Here is a 19060-nt window from a genome sequence, read left to right as displayed (position 1 = left end):
AATGGCTTTATTATCTATGGTGATGCTCGATGTATCTATAATCTAAAGAGTCAAGCTCACACGATAATCACGGCTAATTTGCTTCTAGATCACTTGCGGCGACTATAATAGTGCCCAAAATCTCCTAATCGAATCCGAGTGTCTTATCCGGAAAAGAGGCCTCCCAAAACAGCATAAATCACTCAAGGCCCGCACTCTTCATCACGTCTACGCTTATTTACGCATAATTTCCGAGACTACATGTGGCTGTGCTCTCATGCATCTCTGCCCTTCACGACCAAAAGCCAGTCTTGTCTCCGACAATTCGGCTTTTCATTCTTTACGAAGTTTTCGTTTGCCAAACCATAGCACGGAATGCGACATGGGATACGATACTGAAAAGAGCATTGAGCTTGGATATAATGACATTCATTTGGAACTACTCGGAAACTGGAAAGACTCGCTCTTTCAGGAAATGTATGGGGTGCCAGAGTCTTTGATGGGCCTTCTATCGCAAACCATCCGTCTAGCAAATGAGCAAGAACTCTTACATCGCGACCCTAATCTTGACCCGGATATTGTCATGACCCTCAACAGACGGACGAAGATACTTGAGCAACATATTCTCTCCTGGACGCCATCTACAAATGGTCTATCTGCAGAAAGCAAATTGGTGGCTTCTGTACTGGAAACTCAGAAAGCTGGTGCAGCTTACCACGTAAGTATGGCTGTTCACCAAGGCTTGGTATTGTTTTACTACCGACGTGTTCACAACATCAATGCATTGATTCTCCAGGACACGGTCCGAAAGGTATTTGAAGCTGTACAGCAGACTGAGAGAACTGCTGCGAATGATGGAAATCATGAAGCTTCATTATTCTGGCCCGTTTTCATTGCGTCATGTGAGGCGTTGGACACAGGCTTACAAGAAAAGCTAATCGGGTGGTTACTTTCAACTAGGAGCAATCAAACTCCATCTTTTGCTGCAGCTGCTGAAGTTGCTCGACGGGTTTGGAGATTGAGACGAGTGAACCAAGATTATACGCTCAACTGGTTTCATGCTATGAGCGAAGATAGATGTCCAATTATTGCGATTTAACATCCTTCTCGGTATGTTCTGGCACATGTGAAGTGTATTGAAGCTGGTGATAGAGCATGAAACTAGCAATTACCAGATAGTCTTCTATGAATATGCATCCTTATTCTTTTTACCACCCCTGGCTTAAAATCTATTGCTTCAAATGAAGACTAGAACAAGGTGATTGGCTGACTTCTATGTTTGCATGTCTAAATGCCGAAGGCAATGGCCCATTCTGAACATAAGATCATGATGACAGCTACTTCTAGGATCGGTCGGAGCAACCAATGGTCTGAGCTGTAAGCGTCATTCTATCCTCTAGGGGTTACGACTTGCACTTTGCATAATTGCTGTTCCGATGGGAAGAGCGAGAGAGAGCTCTGACAGGAGAAAGAAAGGATACCGGCAGTCTGGCCAGATCGCCAGAACTAGCAAATCGATTTTACGAGAATTTATGCGGTTGTTATAACAAGGACTCATCCGTTTGGTACAGCTTGGAGCTGTTACATCTGACATTCTGCCACGATTACAAGCGGTATCCTAAAGCGAATTAGCTCAAATTGGAATCATTATCTGGGAAAGAAGTCACAGGAGTGCAAAGGTATACAAAGTCCTATCTCACGCGAAAAGTTCGGTGAGCAGATATCTTGAATGATTGAGCGATCAAGGTAGGCATAATCTAGACGAGGCTATGATCGTATCTTCTTTCTCAAACCTTCTGGGTACACAAAAAAGTCCATAAACTCTATCATGATCTGCGGTGTGATTGAATCATGGAAGACCGCCTCCGGATACGAACTCTAGTGGGCGTTAAGAAAAGGTATACACATTCTTCAGCAAATTATCTTAGGATGGACGATACTGTTATTTACTTCTCTGCCTTGCAACAAATCTGGAACAAAACACATTATGAAATCCAAAAGGAGGTTTTAATCGGACTTGATACCGACATAGTAATGCAAGCTAATGACAGGCCATTGTACAGTCTTTCTTCCGCTATGAAAGGTCCATTTGCTCAGATCCAACCCTGGCTGATCCAAGAGACTTCTAATCTCCTCGTTCGTGCGTGTTCTGAGACAAGATATGAAGCCATCAATCCAGATGGTGAAAGGAGCCACGGGCAAGATATAGGTAAAGAAGAGATGGACGGGTGAACTCCAAAACCAACCTAGGGTTACAAAGAAAGCCCAGAAGAACACTAGTGGGGAGCATAGACAGGTACCAACTTCACGTGATGTCATTTCATATATGCTAAATAGATATTAGAGCCTTCTTCTGCTTGAGCCAATGTTCAGGTCACTTACATGAATGCATCAGCCGACTCCACTGCACTTTTCAAAATACCCGCGGCGTCTTCATCACTGAAATGATGGAAACAAATGTTAAAAATGCGGCATTCCTTCTCTTTCCCGAGTCTAGAAACAGCTCGGGCATCGACTGGAGTTTCAATATATGATACATTTTGTTGTTTCTTCGATATTCGCTGCCACGCTTCGACGTGTGGATAAAGGTCGGATAATATGAACTGGACAGGGACTTTGCCTTGGGCTTCGATTTCTCTGTTGAGTTCAGATTCGAGGACCGGGGTAGGGCCTCCCGAACCAGCACATATGTCGAGAACCGTATATGATGAAGGATCTTGCAAGTACTCTTTGAATACCTCGCATGCTTGTGTTGCAAGGCTCCCGCGGCTCCAAAACGGAACCTTCAGATTCCAAAGCTTCGTCAGGGATAATTGCTCATGCTGATGAAGCCAAGAGGGACACCAGGATTGGTCTCCAATTTCCAAAAGCTGCGATCGTGGCCAGGACATGTTGGGTTGAGTTGAGGTGATGGTCACTTCATGAACAGCAGCAGGACGTGGGTTTGGTTTTAACTGAGTGGCGGCTGCACTAGTCCGGATTAGGTAGCCTTTGACGCTCATCACATCGAGGGCCACAATCAACCGAAACAAACCCCCCTCCCCCCTCCTCCACAAAGGCAGAGAGGGGGCTTTTCTCCCCTAAAACGCCCCTTTTCATATATGTTACAAAATCTACGGTGTCAATTGCCCTCGCGAGTCATTTTCAGGAGAATTGGTCCCAACGTGACGGCACATCTCGGAGATCGCATACCGTGCTTTAGGCCCCAAGGAAAAGAAATTTATTACTACACAGGTGGGTCCATGGATTAAGTCTCTTGTCCGGATATAGTATCCTCAATACCAGTAACAACGAGTCGTAACACCGACATATGGACTATTGGGAGGCTCAGGCCACCCCACAGGGTTAAGAAAAGACTTCGCCTCTGCCAGCTTCACGAGTGTACTAGTAGCCCCCAGACCCATTGCCGATTCCCCCACGACAGGGATATAGTACAGAGGACCGAATCCCGCAAGCGCACCCGCCAATGCAAGTAAGCCTGTGATGAATAGCGCAAGGAAGGACGTAAGCAGTTTTGACGAGTTCCGGAGATGCACGGCCATGCTTTTGACTCCTACATGGACGTCATCTGCCACATCTTGATGGGCGTAAATGGTATCGTAGATCGTAGTCCAAATTGTGTTTGCCGCGAAAAAGCACAAAGACGGGGCAAAGTTGTCCTTAGACAGCGGATCCACATCCATTCCTCGAACCGATGTAAAGAATGCCAAGGAGAAGATAGAACCGAGCACAAATTGAGGGTAGTACGTGACTCGCTTAGCGAACGGATAGATGGTAGACAGGAATACAAAGAACATGCAGGTTGCCGGTAGCCTGAAAAGAATGGCTACAATAGCCACAGTTTTTAAGGTAGCCCATGGATAGGCCTGGAAAGGTGTCACGGCTCCTCGAGCGATAGGCCGCACACAGCCCCGGGCTACCTTCTTGTCAAATTCTTTGTCCACTGCATCATTCCATGTGCAGACCGGTTCCGGGCTAGAAGACAGCAGAGAAGCAATGTAACGATTCGATCGGCGATCAACGAGGAGGACAATTGCACAGGGCTTGTGGAGGTGGCAAGTCCGACTCCAAAGAGGCATAGAACATAGAGAGCGTAGAATTTTCCGGGTCTGTCTGGCCGCCTCAGTTCTGCGTAGGGGACCCATGAGGGTAGTAGGTGGGAAACGAGTCCTGTGGCGGGCGGCTGGCACTCGATCGTCTTTGATTCTTGGACTGTCATGGTCGACATGTTAGTATTCTTTGCCAGATTGACACCGGGGATGGGAGATATCAATCTAATGGCAGTAAAAACTGGGTGCTGGACAAGGTCTAGGTTGTTTCCAACCATCGCATTTATACAGTACCTTTACAACGAGCTCAAACTCTGAAGGAATCTCACTGACCATGCCAAAACTAAAGCCACGGCCACTTTAAGCAGGACCTTGAAGACTCCCATACTTCTACAAACTCCCTGGCTGAAAGACAGGACAATACCCCAGTAGTGCTTTGCCAAGATAGGAGATTGACAATGCGCAGTGAGAACGTCAAGCAATTCATACATCAAGGCTTTTGGTTGATCTGCCGATCGTGCCCATCTTAGTGGCAGATGCTGCTTTGACGGAAAAGTAGCCGACCAGCCGTCATGTAATAAATACCACGCGTATCGTCGTTACACAGCAGGCACTTGGCTTGGGCTTTCACTTTGAAAGCGGAGTGTGGTGGGGCCACTACTGACGGCCCGCGACCTTGTCGTGGCTTGTTGATCTTCAGATCATCCCTCTCAACAGATTCCACACTTCTCCCTCGAAAGAGAGACAGCCACCATGAGGGCCCTTATTATCGGCGCTGGATTGGGTGGTCTGGCTTGTGCGATTGCTTGTCGTCAGCAGGGTATTGATGTGATCATCCTCGAGCGGTCGCCTGAGGTCCGAGAGGTTGGGGCCGGCATCCAGATCCCCCTAACGGGACCCGTGTCATGCGTGATCTAGGCATTTTGCCTCAGCTTCTCGAAGTGGGAAGTCAAGTCCAACATGTGGACTTCCGAAGATACAAGGATGGCCGTCTTTTGCGATCCATGCCGTTTGGTGATGATATTACGCAAGAGTTTGGAGCTCCGTGGATGTATGTTTGTTGAACTGTTCCAAGAGAGAGACTGGATTATGTGCTAACTGTGCCAACGTCGGCTTAGACTTATTCACCGAGTTGACTACCATCGAATTCTTCTTGACGAAGCAATTCATCTCGGGGCTGTCCTCGTATTGGGAGCTGAGGTAGAGATTGTTTCAGTGGAGCCGCCAGAAGTCATTCTCGCAGACGGAACAAAACTGTCTGCAGATATTTTGATTGGTGCCGATGGTATGTTGCTCACTTCTAACTCGGTTGCTTTCATCTTCTAAGTCTAATGCAATCGGAATTAGGCCAATGGTCTACGGTTAGAAACGCCGTTCTTAGAACGCCCATATCCCCAGTTGAGACTGGCGATTTGGCCTATCGAGCAACTTTCACACGAGAGCAGCTAGAATCTTTGGGTGATGACAAGGTGAATGAACTCATTCAGAAGGTTGCCGTGACGAGCTGGCTGGGTCCCGAAAAACACACTATCTTTTACCCTGTTCGTGGTGGGCAGGAGTTTAACCTCGTCCTGTTAAGACCAGATAACCTGGCCGCAGAAACTCGCAGAGTTGAAGGAGATGTCGAAGAGATGCAACAAAGTTACGCGGACTGGGATGAGACGTAAGCACCATTTAAAGCCTTGGATTGAGGTGCCACTAAATTCCATTCTTTCACCCCAGATTGCTGAAGCTGATATCCTGTGTGCCAACGGTATACAAGTGGAAGTTAACAAGTCTTCCCGAGCTTGAAACATGGACCAAGGTTGGTTATATTCTCTATTCCTCTCCGACTACGTTAATTTTATCCACTACCAGGGCGCGGTTGCTCTTCTCGGCGATGCCTGTCATCCCACTCTTCCCTATCAAGCCCAGGGAGCAGCCATGGCAGTTGAAGATGGTGCAGTTATCGGAAAGCTCCTTGGCTCCTTACAGAATCAGAACTCGGGCAATGACTCCTCCTTAGTAGCTTCTGTCCTAAACCTCTACGAACAGATTCGCAAGGCGCAAACAACACGAAACGTTCGCGGAGCTGTCATGAATCGAAAGCTATTCCATATCGATGATGGAATCCTACAAATTATCAGAGATTTCGCTCTAGGATACGCAGGTGTTACACGCAAGAGCGACTGGACTTGGTATTCGTCCTTCAGACAGCGACAAACCCTTGGAGTAGATGTCTTAGATAACTGTGAAAAGGCCTTTGAGGCTTGGGAGGTATCTTTCATGCAACAAAAGAAGACACAATAGATTACAGCATTTATTTTAATGGGTCCTTGCAGCAATCACTCTTAGTGTTCGAGTCAAACTTTGTCTTCCGCGAAGTAGGCCTGTAGCGGCGATAATCTGCACGCAAATGTTCCTCTTGGTGAGCGACTTCACTATTTGGACCGTAATTCACTCTTTTCTGTCGTTTTCATCATTTCTTCTTACTTCCGTAAGCAGATCGGTGTCTCCTGTCACCTCTGTCAAAGTTTTGCTGTCAACTTTTTAGCACGGTGCGCAGGGCATTGACCGCACGAAAAACATATTCCTCTTTTTCACCCCTGAAAGAAAAATGCAGCACAGTGAGAAATGGGCGCTAAGCGAATCCGATCTTAAAAAATATAATGACCTACTTCATTTGTTACATTGAGCAAAAAAGAAATATCTCAGGTTGTTCTGTAGGAATAGCCGAACGCGGGGGTCGAACCCGCAACCTTGAGATTAAGAGTCTCACGCTCTACCGATTGAGCTAGCCCGGCAGGGCTTGGTGAAAGACGGTGGTGAAACTGGCGCTATGAGCCCTATGTAATCGACATGGTGTTGGAATTAGCATCTCCGCTGTTGCGATCGACATTTCCCGGGATGAAAGGCGGTGGAAATATTTGACGCTCTGTGCCGGATCAATCGCTATTAATGTTGAGTTACCCACAGAAGCTGTTCGATCTCAACTGATTTGTGAAATATTCTTCAGTTCGAAAAATAATTCGTCGTCTTGTCAGTCTTTGATGAGGTTGTCAGGTTTTCTCCGATGAAATGCGATGACTCCTTTCAACGAGGGGGAGAACCCAGCGGCATCATTCACTTCAGCGGCAGTGCTTGCACTGCGAGGATTGGCCAAGGATCTGTGAAAGCCTCGATGCGAGAATCCGAGGAAGAGAACCCCGTTAAACAAAAGAATAGGGAAAGACGCAAACAAGTTGACTATAGTCAAGGTCTAAGAATCAGGTGAAGGTCCAAAATGGAAATACCCCGGCGGTGCAGCCCTTCACGAATTAACCGAGTTTCCGCCCCTCAAACAAGTGGTCTCGGCCACCAACATACATACTCAACTGAGGCGAGCAAGTTTAGAAAATGAGATCGTGGCATTGCGCCTTGACCATTCAGACCGCCACCATCGTACAAAGACACAACCGGAGTACTCGGCAGAAGCCACCCCGCATCCCTCCCAGTAGCGCCGCCATGGCGTTGATGGAAAACCGGGCCGCAGAGAGGCCGAAACTTCTTATGACTTATGCGACAGCCTGAGCGAGAGTCAAAATGTTAAATTCATCGTTATCGTTGGGTCTGAGGGTTTGGGTATGGGGCCCCCGTACCCCAGAAACAAGACCTTCGTGGAGCCGCGGAAAATAACCGAGGATTTGGCCACTTTTTCCCGGGTCGAAGTCAACACCGTTCAATACAACATAGATGGCTTGTTCCACATTGTTTCTCTTATAATCACTTCTTAGATGAGAGATCGACCAAGATATGCTCCAGAAAAGTTATCTCCCGCCGGGATGTACAAGCTGCCCAACACAACCTTGAATCACTCGGTCCCTTCTTTCACACGGTCAACATATAATAAAGAGCGGCAGATGGCGTTTCAATTCTTTCGAGTCGATTGGCACCTTCAGGGAAATTCCTGATTGGCCATTAACAAGAAACTTGAAACCGGGTGTGCCAACCAGTAACACGCGTAGTTCCTGTGCCAATGCTCGGCAACATCTTCACTGTCTCGGAAAATTCATACCAGACAGTTCCCCATCCAGGCTCCGATGACGATCTCAAGGGCTCCATTTTGGCAAAATGCAATACTCGCTGCCGGTGGCATGACGCGGCATGCCGATCGGGGTCCATAAACAGCAGGCCGGGATAGCTTCAACTGTACAGCTCCGCAGCCATAGACAAGAATGAAAAGACCGAGAACCGGCACAAGCGCCACAAAAATGATCATGGTTACTCAAATCGAAGCTAAACCTCTCACATTCCAGCGGAACCCAACATAGAGAGGGCAGTGATCGACTGAAACCTGACTTGAATGGAACAAGACGCGGGTAAAAACACTCGGTTAAAAGCAGTTCAACCGAATCGACTTGGCTCCGCCAATGACGCAGTCCGTTTCCCCGACTTGTCTCCCCCGGTCTCTCCAGTCTACTCTCCGCATTCCACCCGGTCGATCCTTTCTGATCTGGGCGTCATGCCCGGGTCCAGGACTTCAGGGAGTGGTGCCATGCACTACGCTACTGCCGTTTCGCTGCCGAAAGCCACCCCGAAGCCACCCTATGCGCATTGACCCGTGAATCCGATTGTATTTACTTAAAAGCTGCTTCACCCCAGGTCCATCTTAGTTAGATGAGGTAGCCCGCAATCATGTATCGCATTTCAAATATCTACGGTACGTGCCTTTGAATATTGATAATGAGCCATGCTAATGGATGACAGTGCTCGCCGCATTCGGCACCATCGGTGGAGCGCTCTTCGGCTTCGATGTGAGGTACGGAAGGATGCACCGAAATTAATATATCACAACTAACAACCAATAGCTCGATGAGTGCATGGATTGGCGTCGACACCTATACCGATTACTTCGGGAACCCGAATTCCAATCTCCAAGGAGGAGTACGTTCTCTAAAATCTCAAATCATACCTTAGCATACCTTAGCTAACATCAAATCAAGATCACAGCCTCCATGTCCGCCGGCTCCTTCGCTGGCTCCATAGCAGCAGGCTGGCTATCAGACTATCTCGGCCGCCGAGGCTCACTGATGATTGCCTCCTTGGTATGGATCGTCGGAGCAATGGTGCAATGCAGCGCCCAAAACGTCACACATCTAGTCGCTGGCCGTGTGGTCAGCGGTCTCGCCGTCGGAGTAACGTCATCACAAACTTGCGTCTACCTATCCGAGCTTGCACCCGCACGGATTCGAGGCCGTGTCGTCGGAATCCAACAATGGGCTATTGAATGGGGTATCCTGATCATGTATCTGATTGCGTATGGCTGCGTGGTCGGTGTCTCAGGAGCAGCTGCGTTCCGTATCTGCTGGGGTATCCAAGCTGTCCCTGGATTGATCTTGTTCATTGCGCTGTTTTTCTTCCCAGAGTCCCCGCGTTGGCTAGCGAGTAAGGAACGTTGGGAAGAAGCTTTGGATGTGTTGGCTTTGATACATGGCAAGGGGAACCGCAATGACCCCGTTGTTCAAGTGGAATTCGAAGAAGTTCAGGAGGCTGCGCGAGTTGCGCACCAGGCGAAGGACGTTTCCTTCTTTTCGCTGTTTGGACCTCGGATCTGGAAGCGAACTGCTTGTGGTATGAGTGTTCAGATGTGGCAGCAGTTGCTAGGTGGTAATGTGGCTATGTACTACGTTGTTTACATCTTCGAGATGGCTGGAATGGTAAGTCCACCCCATCGACCTGAGAGCCTGGTTACTGACCCTGAAATATAGACTGGAAACACTACTCTCTGGTCCTCTGCTATCCAATATGTCATTTTCTTGGTCACGACCGGTGTCATGCTGCCCTTCATCGATCGGATTGGTCGACGAACCCTGCTTTTGTCTGGCTCGGTTCTCTGCATGATCGTGCACTTTATCATTGCAGGTGTCATGGCTAGCCACGGTCACGCCGTCTCAAGCGTTAATGGCAACGCCAATCTCACCTGGGAAATTAAAGGTAGCGCGGGCATGACAGTCATCGCCTTCTCTTATATTTTCACCGGTATCTATGGGTTCACCTGGGTAAGTCAAACCCCCGCCATTGCTCCAGAAAACAACTAACATGAACAGGCCCCAACGGGATGGATCTACGCCTCAGAAGTATTCCCTCTTCAGTACCGCGCCAAGGGCGTCGGCCTCTCAGCCTCCGCAAACTGGATCTTCAATTTTGCCCTGGCGTACTTCGTAGCCCCGGCATTCCACAACATCCAGTGGAAAACATACATCATTTTTGGTGTATTCTGCTGCGTGATGACCTTCCACGTTTTCTTCACATACCCCGAGACTGTGGGTCGATCTCTGGAGGAGATTGATATGGTGTTTGACACGGACGTTAAGCCGTGGAAGACCAACCAGATTGAGAATACGTTTGGGGCGGAGATTGAGAGAAAGGAGGGGAAGATTAATGAGGTGGACGCTAGTCATGAAGAGGTTGTTTGATCTCTATATTCCAAGACTGTATAAGACCTGGTGCTTTGAATGTAGAATACATGAGATGATGAATGAATTTTGACAATACGAACTCACATCGGAAGAGTAACTGGTGTAGTAAATGAATATGTAATCAGGTTTCGAAGCCAGGACGAAGGCTTTTGAACAAGCTGCACCTAGACCTCTCCCTCCAACCCTGCTTAGTAGAGCTGTCGGTATCAATGGTCTCCACCTTTAGGATCTGACTACTGCTAGGCCTTGTAGATCAGTGGACCAATATCAGATCTCTCCTACAATGAACCGTGGAGACTACATATCCTTGCGAGCAGTAAGACATCTGAACTCAAGAATCGATCACCGCGATCCTAGTTCAATGCAAGTGCAAGTATAATGTGAAGATCATGATCTACAGAACTAAACGAATTTCGAAGGGGTATTCAATTAAGATAGTAAAAACCAATCTAACAAGGGTATTGGACCGTTTCGAACAAGGAAACAACAAGAAGAAGGAAACTCGGTGAACCGAGGGCGGGTCGTGGTGAATCGTCACGGCATGCCAGTCCCAGAGGACGAAGTTGAGCCGGGGGCTTATTTCTCCTCACTAGAGTTGCTATCACTAGCCTTCTCATTGTGCTCAATGTGCTCGCGGTGAGTGCGCTCGGCAATCTTGGCAGGGTTGCTAAGGACACTGGCGCGGCGAACAGCCTCGTCTTCGATGTCATCGAGGGTTCGGAGGAGCTCACCATTGGGACCGTACATGTGGGGCTCACTTTTAGCGAGACTGACGACGTTGAAGACGTTAGTGGTCTTGTGGAAGATAAGGTCCATTTCTTCCAGGGAGCGGCAGGTGGTCTCGGGGAAGAAGAAGTAGACGACAGGGACAATAGCGGCATTACTGGGAAAGGCAAAGTCAGCACCAAGTGTGAGTTGATGGGGAGAGAGACAACGTACATGACAGCGAAAATGACATAAGTCTGATACCCAATGTTGGCAAAAGCGACGGGGGTGATCATGACGACCATGAAGTTCCAGATCCAGTTGCCGGACGTGGAGAGGGCGTTGGCCGGAGCACGAATCTTCAAAGGGACGATCTCGGCCGGGTACAGCCATGTCATGCCAAGCCAGCCAATGGCAAAGAATGTGTTGAAGACGAAGAGGAATACAGTCTGGGCAATACCGGCACTGGTTCCCTTCGGGGTATGCTTATGGTTTGAAGAGATATTGTCGGTGATGGCGAGGATAACCATAGAAAGTGACATGCCGACGGCGCCAAAGATCATCAGGGAGCGACGGCCAAACTTCTCGACTGTGAACACGGCAACCCACGACGCAAGAAAGTACTCGGTACCGTTGAGAGCAGCAATCAGACGAGACATAATGGGACTCATGCCGATATTGTTCTCGAGCAGAGTGGGGATATAATAGGTGATCAGATTGATACCAGAGATCTGCTGGAACATCTGGTTGACGTAGGCCAGCACAACACGGTGGAAGTGACGGTCCTCACCCATGGTAAACATGTCGCGGAACGAACCCTTAGACATCTCCAGAACGGTTGCCTTGATAGCGGTGAATTCGGTGTCGATGAATACCTCGTCGGTCTCGTCACCCATCAGGCAGGTCAAAACTTCACGAGCCTCCTCCTCGCGACCCTTCAGAATGAGCCAACGGGGTGACTCGGGAAGGAACATAACGAAGCCCAAGATGATAGCAGCGAAGAAGATCTGGAAAGCAAGCGGGAATCGCCAGGCAACTTCATTAGGATCGGCAAACAACAGACCGAAGTCAATCCAGTAGCTGATCGTGATACCGCAGGTAATCATGGCGCCCTCGATCATGACCAGCTGGCCACGACGGTGAGACTTGCAGCACTCAGATTGCCATGTGGGAACAGTAGAAGTGTTGATACCGTTTCCGAAGCCAGTAACCAAACGGCCGACGACCAGCTGGGCGAGCTCGTACGAGGTACACTGCAGGATAGCCCCGATGACCATGATGAAAGAACCGAGGAAAATAGCCTTGCGGCGACCGAGCATGTTACCGACCCAGATCGTGGGAATAGAACCAGCGAAACATCCCAAGTTGTACGCGGCGACGGTGATACCCTGACGAGTAGATTGCGCACTCGAGTCATCGGTGGTGGTATCAATGCTCGGGAAATATTTCACGAAGGATTTGAGGGTGAGCAGACCACCTGTGACACCCTGATCGTAACCGAAAAGCAGGAAATCCATACCGGCCAGAACACCGATAGCAACCTGGAGCTTGGTGCCATTGAGGCCCAAGAACCGCTTGGTAGGCATCTTGGGTGGAGTAGTGGAAGGTCTCGTCTTTGGCTTTGTCTATTTCCCTATATAGGTCAATTTAGTAGACAGACCGAACCAGCCGGAAAGAATGACGAGAAAATTATTCGAGAAACAAGTTCAGGATCGACGGGGACGGGGTCGGATTTTTAAAAAGCCTCGAAGTGCAGGTGCATGGGGCCACTACCCCAGTCATGGCCGGGGGGGGCTCAAAGGTCCTGTTCTCGTAGCAGCCGAGCCAGACCAGACGCAGATGTGATTTGAGCGGCATGAACCTGGGTCCACATCGCCTTTGATGCTCCATAGCCATGGAAATTCGAATGACGGTTGGTTCTGAAAGGCTAGCACGGACGTTTCGGGCCAGGTAGAGACAACAACCACACCGATTTCATCTCGTTTGGATCGAAGTTGACAGTCCGGGCCACGCGAGGATTCGCCAATAGCAGGGGAGATAGAGCCGGGCGACGGGCTCGGCTTCACCAGGTTCGGTTAGTTTCGGTTTGGGCCTCCCACTCCACGCCTCCCCAGGTTCAGTAGCCTGGCCGCCGATCTGTGAGCCTGTCAGGTTTCACGGTTTTGTGTGGAGTCAATTTCCCCCAACTCCCCCACGACTCCTCCGCACAGGGAAAATTGGGTCTCAAAGTACGGTCCAGGGGAAATCGCCCCAAACCTGGGGATCTCTTTGTTCACATCACGCGATTCAAGTCATTTGGACTATAGGCTCCTACATGTGATATGGCTTACTTGGTTGTTTTGTTTATGGAAATCCACAAAACCTACACACGGGCAGATCTTTCCGAGTCTCGAAGGGGCCCGCATAAGCACTGGATCGGAATTTCCCGTCTTAAATTGCGTAGAAAGACTGATTCGTACATGACTCTCAAGTTAGCCGGGAAAAATTTGGCGAAAGGTGCAAAGTGCGACTTGGCGCCGAGCCAGACAACCCGGTCAAAGGTTAAGCTGCCAAGTGGCCAAGTCCAAGTCAAGACAGAATAAGCTACGACAAGCCACTGACCCGGAGGCTTCTCTTTAACCCAGTTACGACGTGCTGCGGATGGCCTCGCACCCAAATATCCGACAAGGCACCGGAGGTTCCCCGAGCCCGGTTACCCGTTTACCCCGTCTACCCCGTCTACCCCATGAATCCAATTTATCCCGACCTGTTCCAAGGAACCTAGTGGCGTGTGATATCTCGTCCCTTTGATTATTTGTCTTGGCAGGACAAAGAAACTCGCTATCGCATTACTGTCGGGTTGCAATTTCCCTCTCGTGTCGTAGCCTCTTGCTGCCAAAAGGAGACAGGCTAAAACAACTCCACTCCGAGCTCACTGGCCACTAGTGACCATTAAACCCAGTGTAGCCCCCCGCGGTCGCGTCCAAATCCTGGGGGATACGCAGTACGACCTACTCAGATAGGCAGTTCCGGTTTGATCCAGTTCCGCCTGGTCCGCCTGCGCATAGCCTGGTGCCATGCATGGCTTATTGGCTTATTGGCTTATTCTCAGCCCCCTCCGCGCGGTTCTAGAATAGCGTCGGGGGTGGGGGCTCATGACGCGATGGTTGGAATGGCGCCTCCCGCCAGCCATTGAGGTCATCTGTGAGTCAGGGCGTCGCTGTTTATTATGGTTCAGCCATGGCGTGAAGATCACGAAGAAGGGCGCCTCTCGGGACGCTTTGGCCGTGCCGTATGCTGTATGCTGTGCGTCGCGAGAGGTGTAACCGGGCCGTTGTACGTAAAAGTGTCAATAGATGGGAAATTGCAAAATGTGGCTGGAGAGCTGTTGACTCGCTTCTTAGATTCGCCTAAGATTTTGCTGGATGGACTCTGTCTTCGAAATAGTGGTTATATATATGAGCGTTGTCGCTTTGCTTCATCTGTAGATGTCGCCGATCGGTGATCTGGTTATGTTTCACATCTTGCAGCTCCACATCTCGCAGCTCCACATGCCGGTCTATGTGCTTCTCGCCACGGATGCGGTCGCTACTTTTGTCGCAGTTGTATGCAAGTAACATTTGATCGCATTAGTAACTTGGCCGCCTTCTTTTGCTGGGGCAAAGATGCGGCTCTGAACTCGATATTGATCGACAGGGCGTAGCTCCAGGTGCCCGACCGGGTTTCCTTCTTCGATCGATACGTGATACAATAAAAAGCAAAGCAATTCTAGAGCCGTGCGCCCCGTCACCAGTACCTCCACGGGTGCGTCGTGGGGCGGGAAGGTTATTTTTGTTTTAGGACGTGCTTCCTGCGAGGCGTGATGCTCCACCGAGGGTCGGTTCTTCGCCGCTTGAAGGGCGTTTCTAGAAGTCAAACGGCTTGCAGGGTTTCCCTGCACATGTGTGTGGCCAAAAGCAAGAGAACCGGGAACATCCATGTCAGATGCTTTGTTTTGCATAGCACGCGATTGATAGGTTTTTTTGTTCGAGAAGCCGCAGTCTGCTTAACCTTGGATTTTGTTAAGCCTCCAACCTTCAAAATAGGGCTCACATCACAGGCAATTGAATCGCTCACCGTATATTTGAACCTACAACGAAACTACTGAGGTCATATTTACGAGTCTCCCCAGTGCTTTTTTATCACTTTTACTTCTACAAGGTCCAATCAGTGTATATTCCTCGATTGGTAGCATACATATATTTACACTTACGCTAACGAGAAAGCAAAAGCAAGCGCGCGGTAGGTCCTAAGTGCATGCATTCATTCGAAGTAAAATCGAAGCTATTTGATCAATAGACCCGCGCGTACCCTGCACAAGCAAATTACACCGCATCTTCAGTGCTATTGATGCCTTCAAATGGGAGAACCCAGCTGATAAGTGACCTCATGCAACTAAGTGCGGAGGCACGTCCACGATCCGGGATATTCCCCTAGTGCATTCCTCGGCATCGCGCTGGCCCAGGCGATTGGGAGCCCTTTGTGATCTGCTTGCTCGTGCGGCGGACTTCGCACGCTCACGTTGCCCCTTCCTCTATCCCTGGCCAACTTGAATTCATAGAAACCACAATCAAGTGCTTTTGGTCGAGATGGCCCGTGGACCCGGCCGGTCGCTCCGGCCCACAATTTTGATCCAAGGAAATTTAAATTTGGACTCCGTATTCAAATATAAGTTTAATTCGGCTTAATGCTAAACTTAGCTTTCTAATTTCCGAGAATCGAGCACAATCATAGAATCAAGCTCCTAGATGGTTCACTCTCAATGGAAAAGCACAGGTCGCCAACTTAAAGGCTTCGTGATGTGTCGGCCTCGGCTGGATATTGACCTGAGGTACTTAACTTCATCACCAATTCGTAACACCTTAACTCGTATTTCAATGCTTGCTTATCGAACTCTTCCCATAAAAGTCCTGTGCCTAGGTCCCGATATACCACGGGGGGTGGCCAATGATAAGGCGATGGTGCCGATGCAGATCCCATCCTTAAAAGTTAGCCACAGTTCGAGTGACACAAGTAACATAGACTGGTGGTATCTTGTGAAAGCTCTACCAGCGTAAAGCAGAAAGAAGGACGAACTACTTGAAAATGTGATTGCTCAACCTGTTGTTGGCCTTCGATGTATCGTGGCAATCCTATTAGCCCCTTTGGGCGTGGTTCTATGTCATGGACTCACGATGATCCCTTATTACGCAGCATGCTCAGATGACGAAGGCTAATAATCCAGTCACGTTGCAGAAATCTCCGTATCGCAGATATTTATTCCATAGCTAAAAAAAAAACATAAATTAACGAGGCCGAGCACATTTTGATTGGAATGTAGGGACACGGACTCTGCCAACACCCGGACTATTTACAAGAAGATGGCTACGCGACACAAACATATGTACCACGACCCCGGAACGCAATTCAAAATCTGATAAGTGTTCCCGCAAAACCACAGAGACAAACGCACTGGAAATGAAACATCTAGTTGGGGTATATTCGCGTTGTGACGGAGGCGAGCATACCAGATGAGCGAAGTGGAATGTGTGGAAGATCTCTAGCGCGTACAAGCTCTGTACCCCTTGCGTGAAATAATGTGTTACACTTGCTAGTAAGGTTGCAGTTCTATTAGAGCTAAAATCTGGACCCCAGGGTGGAAGCTTAGCTACCTACAACTCACTCGCTCTCAATTTATCCGAATGTTCCAATATACTTGACACCGAAAAGTTTTCACAGTCTACGGGAATAGACTTGGAAAAATCCTGTTAATTCATGGCCGGTAGCCCAGGAATGCATGATTGCCATGATGGATATATCGAAAACCGAGATGATATCCGATTGAAAGAAACTGGGACCGATGACATCGCAGATGATGAGCAGAAATACCCACCCACCGCAAAGCTGGTTCCTATCCTTGTAGGACTGTGCTTTCAGTCTTTTTGCATCGCGCTGGTGAGTTCGATCTAAACAAGGACGATGTGTGAGCTGACCGTTCTTAGGATAACACCGTCCTTTCAACCGCAGTACCGAAAATCACCGAGCAGTTCAATTCCCTCGAGGACCTTTCTTGGTATGCAAGCGCGTATTTATTGACGACATGTGCGGTTACGCTTCCCTTCGGCAAGATCTACACCTACTACTCGACCAAATGGACGTATATGATCGCCCTTGCACTTTTTGAGATAGGGTCTTTGATATGTGCTGTGACACCCAACTCGAAAGGTCTGATACTAGGAAGGGCCATTGCTGGAATTGGATCGGGCGGATTGTCTCCGGGCGCTCTGTTGGTGCTGGCCAACAGCTTGCCACTTCACCGACGAGCGCTATACTTTGGAATCATTGGCAGTACCAGTGGAATTGCGACAGTGACAGGACCATTGTAAAAGCCCATCTGTTCAATAGTGAAATGATCTGCTGATGTTTGGTATAGATTGGGTGGTCTGTTGACTGACAAGGTCAGCTGGAGATGGTGCTTCTACGTCAACCTTCCTCTCGGAGCAATTACCGCGATATTCATTACACTTTTCTTCAAAGACTCATCGACTCAAACCAAAATCGAGCCCGGAAAAATGAACCAAATAAAGCGGATGGACCCAATTGGAATTCTCACGTTTATTCCTGCCATTGTTTGTATCTTGCTAGCTCTTCAGTGGGGAGGCACCAAATACGAATGGTCCAACGCACGGATCATTGCAATGTTTGTTCTCTTCGGTGTCTTTGGGTCTATATGGTGCGCCGTTCAACTCTGGAAACAAGAAGAAGCAACAGTTCCGCCCCGACTTCTCAAAGACCGCAATGTCCTTGGCGCCGTAATCCATGCCATGTTCCTGGGAGGTTCATTCTTTGTATTTGGTTACTATGTGAGTATGTACTTCCCCTAAATCTTTCCTTTTTACTAATAAAACAGCTCCCCATCTGGTTCCAAGCTATCCAAGAAGACTCGGCATCAGAGTCAGGGATCAACAGCCTTCCCATGGTCGTAACAATGATTGTCTGCTCGGCAATTGGTGGACTACTCGTGAATCTCATCGGATATTACACACCATTAATGTTCTTTGGAAGTGCCCTTCTAACAATCGGATCAGGGCTCTGCACCACTTTCAAAGTCAATACTGGGAACGGCCTATGGATTGCCTATCAGATAATTATAGGGATGGGCGCAGGAGTGGGATTCCAGCAGTGTATAAACGCTCTACAAACCGTATTGCCGCTACATGACATCCCGGTCGGCATCGCAATCATTACTTTCGCTCAGAGTCTGAGCGGGGCCCTATTCATATCTATCGCTCAAAATGTCTTTCAAAATCGACTTGTCGCCAATTTGAGACACGTCGCACCTAATGTCAACCCAGCGGCCATCATTCAAGCTGGCGCGGCGAACCTGGCAGATCGACTTCCGCAAGAAATCCTTCCAACAGTTCTGTACGCGTACAACATAGCCGTTACTCAGACTTTCTATGTGTCTGTAGCTGCCGCCGCACTCTCCTTCTTTGGAGCTGGACTCGTGGAGTGGAAATCTATGAGACGAACCAAGAAATGCGATTGAGCTGGATCTGCCAACTTCCTCTGAGCGTTGAGCGTTAGTCTTGATTCATTCATCCGCAACCTCGTACACACGTGAATAAATATTCCATAACCAGATATACTCAGAGATACAGTGTCCATAAGGGTCGGATTCTAATTTAAATCGAACAAAGAATGAAATGTTATTACATCATCTGACGAGGCTTGACTTGTAAATCTACTGGAAATAGACAATAGGAAGACTGGCCACCTTTTGCACGTAGCACAGCACGCTTCTGAGCGGGAATCTATACCAAGTACAATGTCGATGAGGACCTTTCGTTCTGGAATGCCTTGTGGATTTAAATACATACATCGAGTTTGGGT

The 19060-nt window shown here is 48.8% G+C and overlaps 6 protein-coding genes across 6 annotated transcripts; 3 read left to right on the top strand and 3 right to left on the bottom strand.

Annotated features, from left to right (window-relative positions):
* Positions 1-1986: 1986 nt before the first annotated feature.
* N7443_009432 (uncharacterized protein) lies at positions 1987-2870 on the bottom strand (the record flags this gene model as incomplete). The annotated part of the gene is made up of 2 exons (XM_056889488.1): positions 1987-2308; positions 2362-2870. 2 exons carry the CDS (start codon positions 2868-2870, stop codon positions 1987-1989), a joined length of 831 nt encoding a protein of 276 aa, XP_056738790.1.
* A 384-nt stretch (positions 2871-3254) lies between these two features.
* Positions 3255-4058, bottom strand: N7443_009431 (4-hydroxybenzoate octaprenyltransferase; the record flags this gene model as incomplete). The annotated part of the gene is made up of 1 exon (XM_056889487.1): positions 3255-4058. One exon carries the CDS (start codon positions 4056-4058, stop codon positions 3255-3257), a length of 804 nt encoding a protein of 267 aa, XP_056738789.1.
* Positions 4059-4781: 723 nt separating this feature from the next.
* Positions 4782-6317, top strand: N7443_009430 (putative salicylate hydroxylase; the record flags this gene model as incomplete). Its single annotated transcript, XM_056889486.1, has 6 exons — positions 4782-4892; positions 4961-5079; positions 5147-5313; positions 5376-5691; positions 5751-5832; positions 5886-6317. The coding sequence occupies 6 exons, from the start codon at positions 4782-4784 to the stop codon at positions 6315-6317; spliced, it is 1227 nt and encodes a 408-aa protein (XP_056738788.1).
* A 2364-nt stretch (positions 6318-8681) lies between these two features.
* N7443_009429 (sugar porter family MFS transporter) lies at positions 8682-10462 on the top strand (the record flags this gene model as incomplete). The annotated part of the gene is made up of 6 exons (XM_056889485.1): positions 8682-8706; positions 8754-8805; positions 8855-8930; positions 8990-9703; positions 9755-10045; positions 10094-10462. The coding sequence occupies 6 exons, from the start codon at positions 8682-8684 to the stop codon at positions 10460-10462; spliced, it is 1527 nt and encodes a 508-aa protein (XP_056738787.1).
* Positions 10463-11041: 579 nt separating this feature from the next.
* On the bottom strand, positions 11042-12756 carry N7443_009428 (RelA/SpoT; the record flags this gene model as incomplete). The annotated part of the gene is made up of 2 exons (XM_056889484.1): positions 11042-11348; positions 11405-12756. 2 exons carry the CDS (start codon positions 12754-12756, stop codon positions 11042-11044), a joined length of 1659 nt encoding a protein of 552 aa, XP_056738786.1.
* A 4186-nt stretch (positions 12757-16942) lies between these two features.
* Positions 16943-18716, top strand: N7443_009427 (MDR family MFS transporter; the record flags this gene model as incomplete). The annotated part of the gene is made up of 4 exons (XM_056889483.1): positions 16943-17122; positions 17170-17549; positions 17601-18030; positions 18078-18716. The coding sequence occupies 4 exons, from the start codon at positions 16943-16945 to the stop codon at positions 18714-18716; spliced, it is 1629 nt and encodes a 542-aa protein (XP_056738785.1).
* Positions 18717-19060: the final 344 nt, after the last annotated feature.

This window comes from Penicillium atrosanguineum (assembly GCF_028827265.1).
Source record: "Penicillium atrosanguineum strain IBT 20685 chromosome Unknown utg000007l_segment0_segment0, whole genome shotgun sequence".
Classification (NCBI taxonomy): domain Eukaryota; kingdom Fungi; phylum Ascomycota; class Eurotiomycetes; order Eurotiales; family Aspergillaceae; genus Penicillium; species Penicillium atrosanguineum.
The sequence above is the reverse complement of the archived record's forward strand: the minus strand, read 5'-3'. Positions and strand labels throughout refer to the sequence as shown.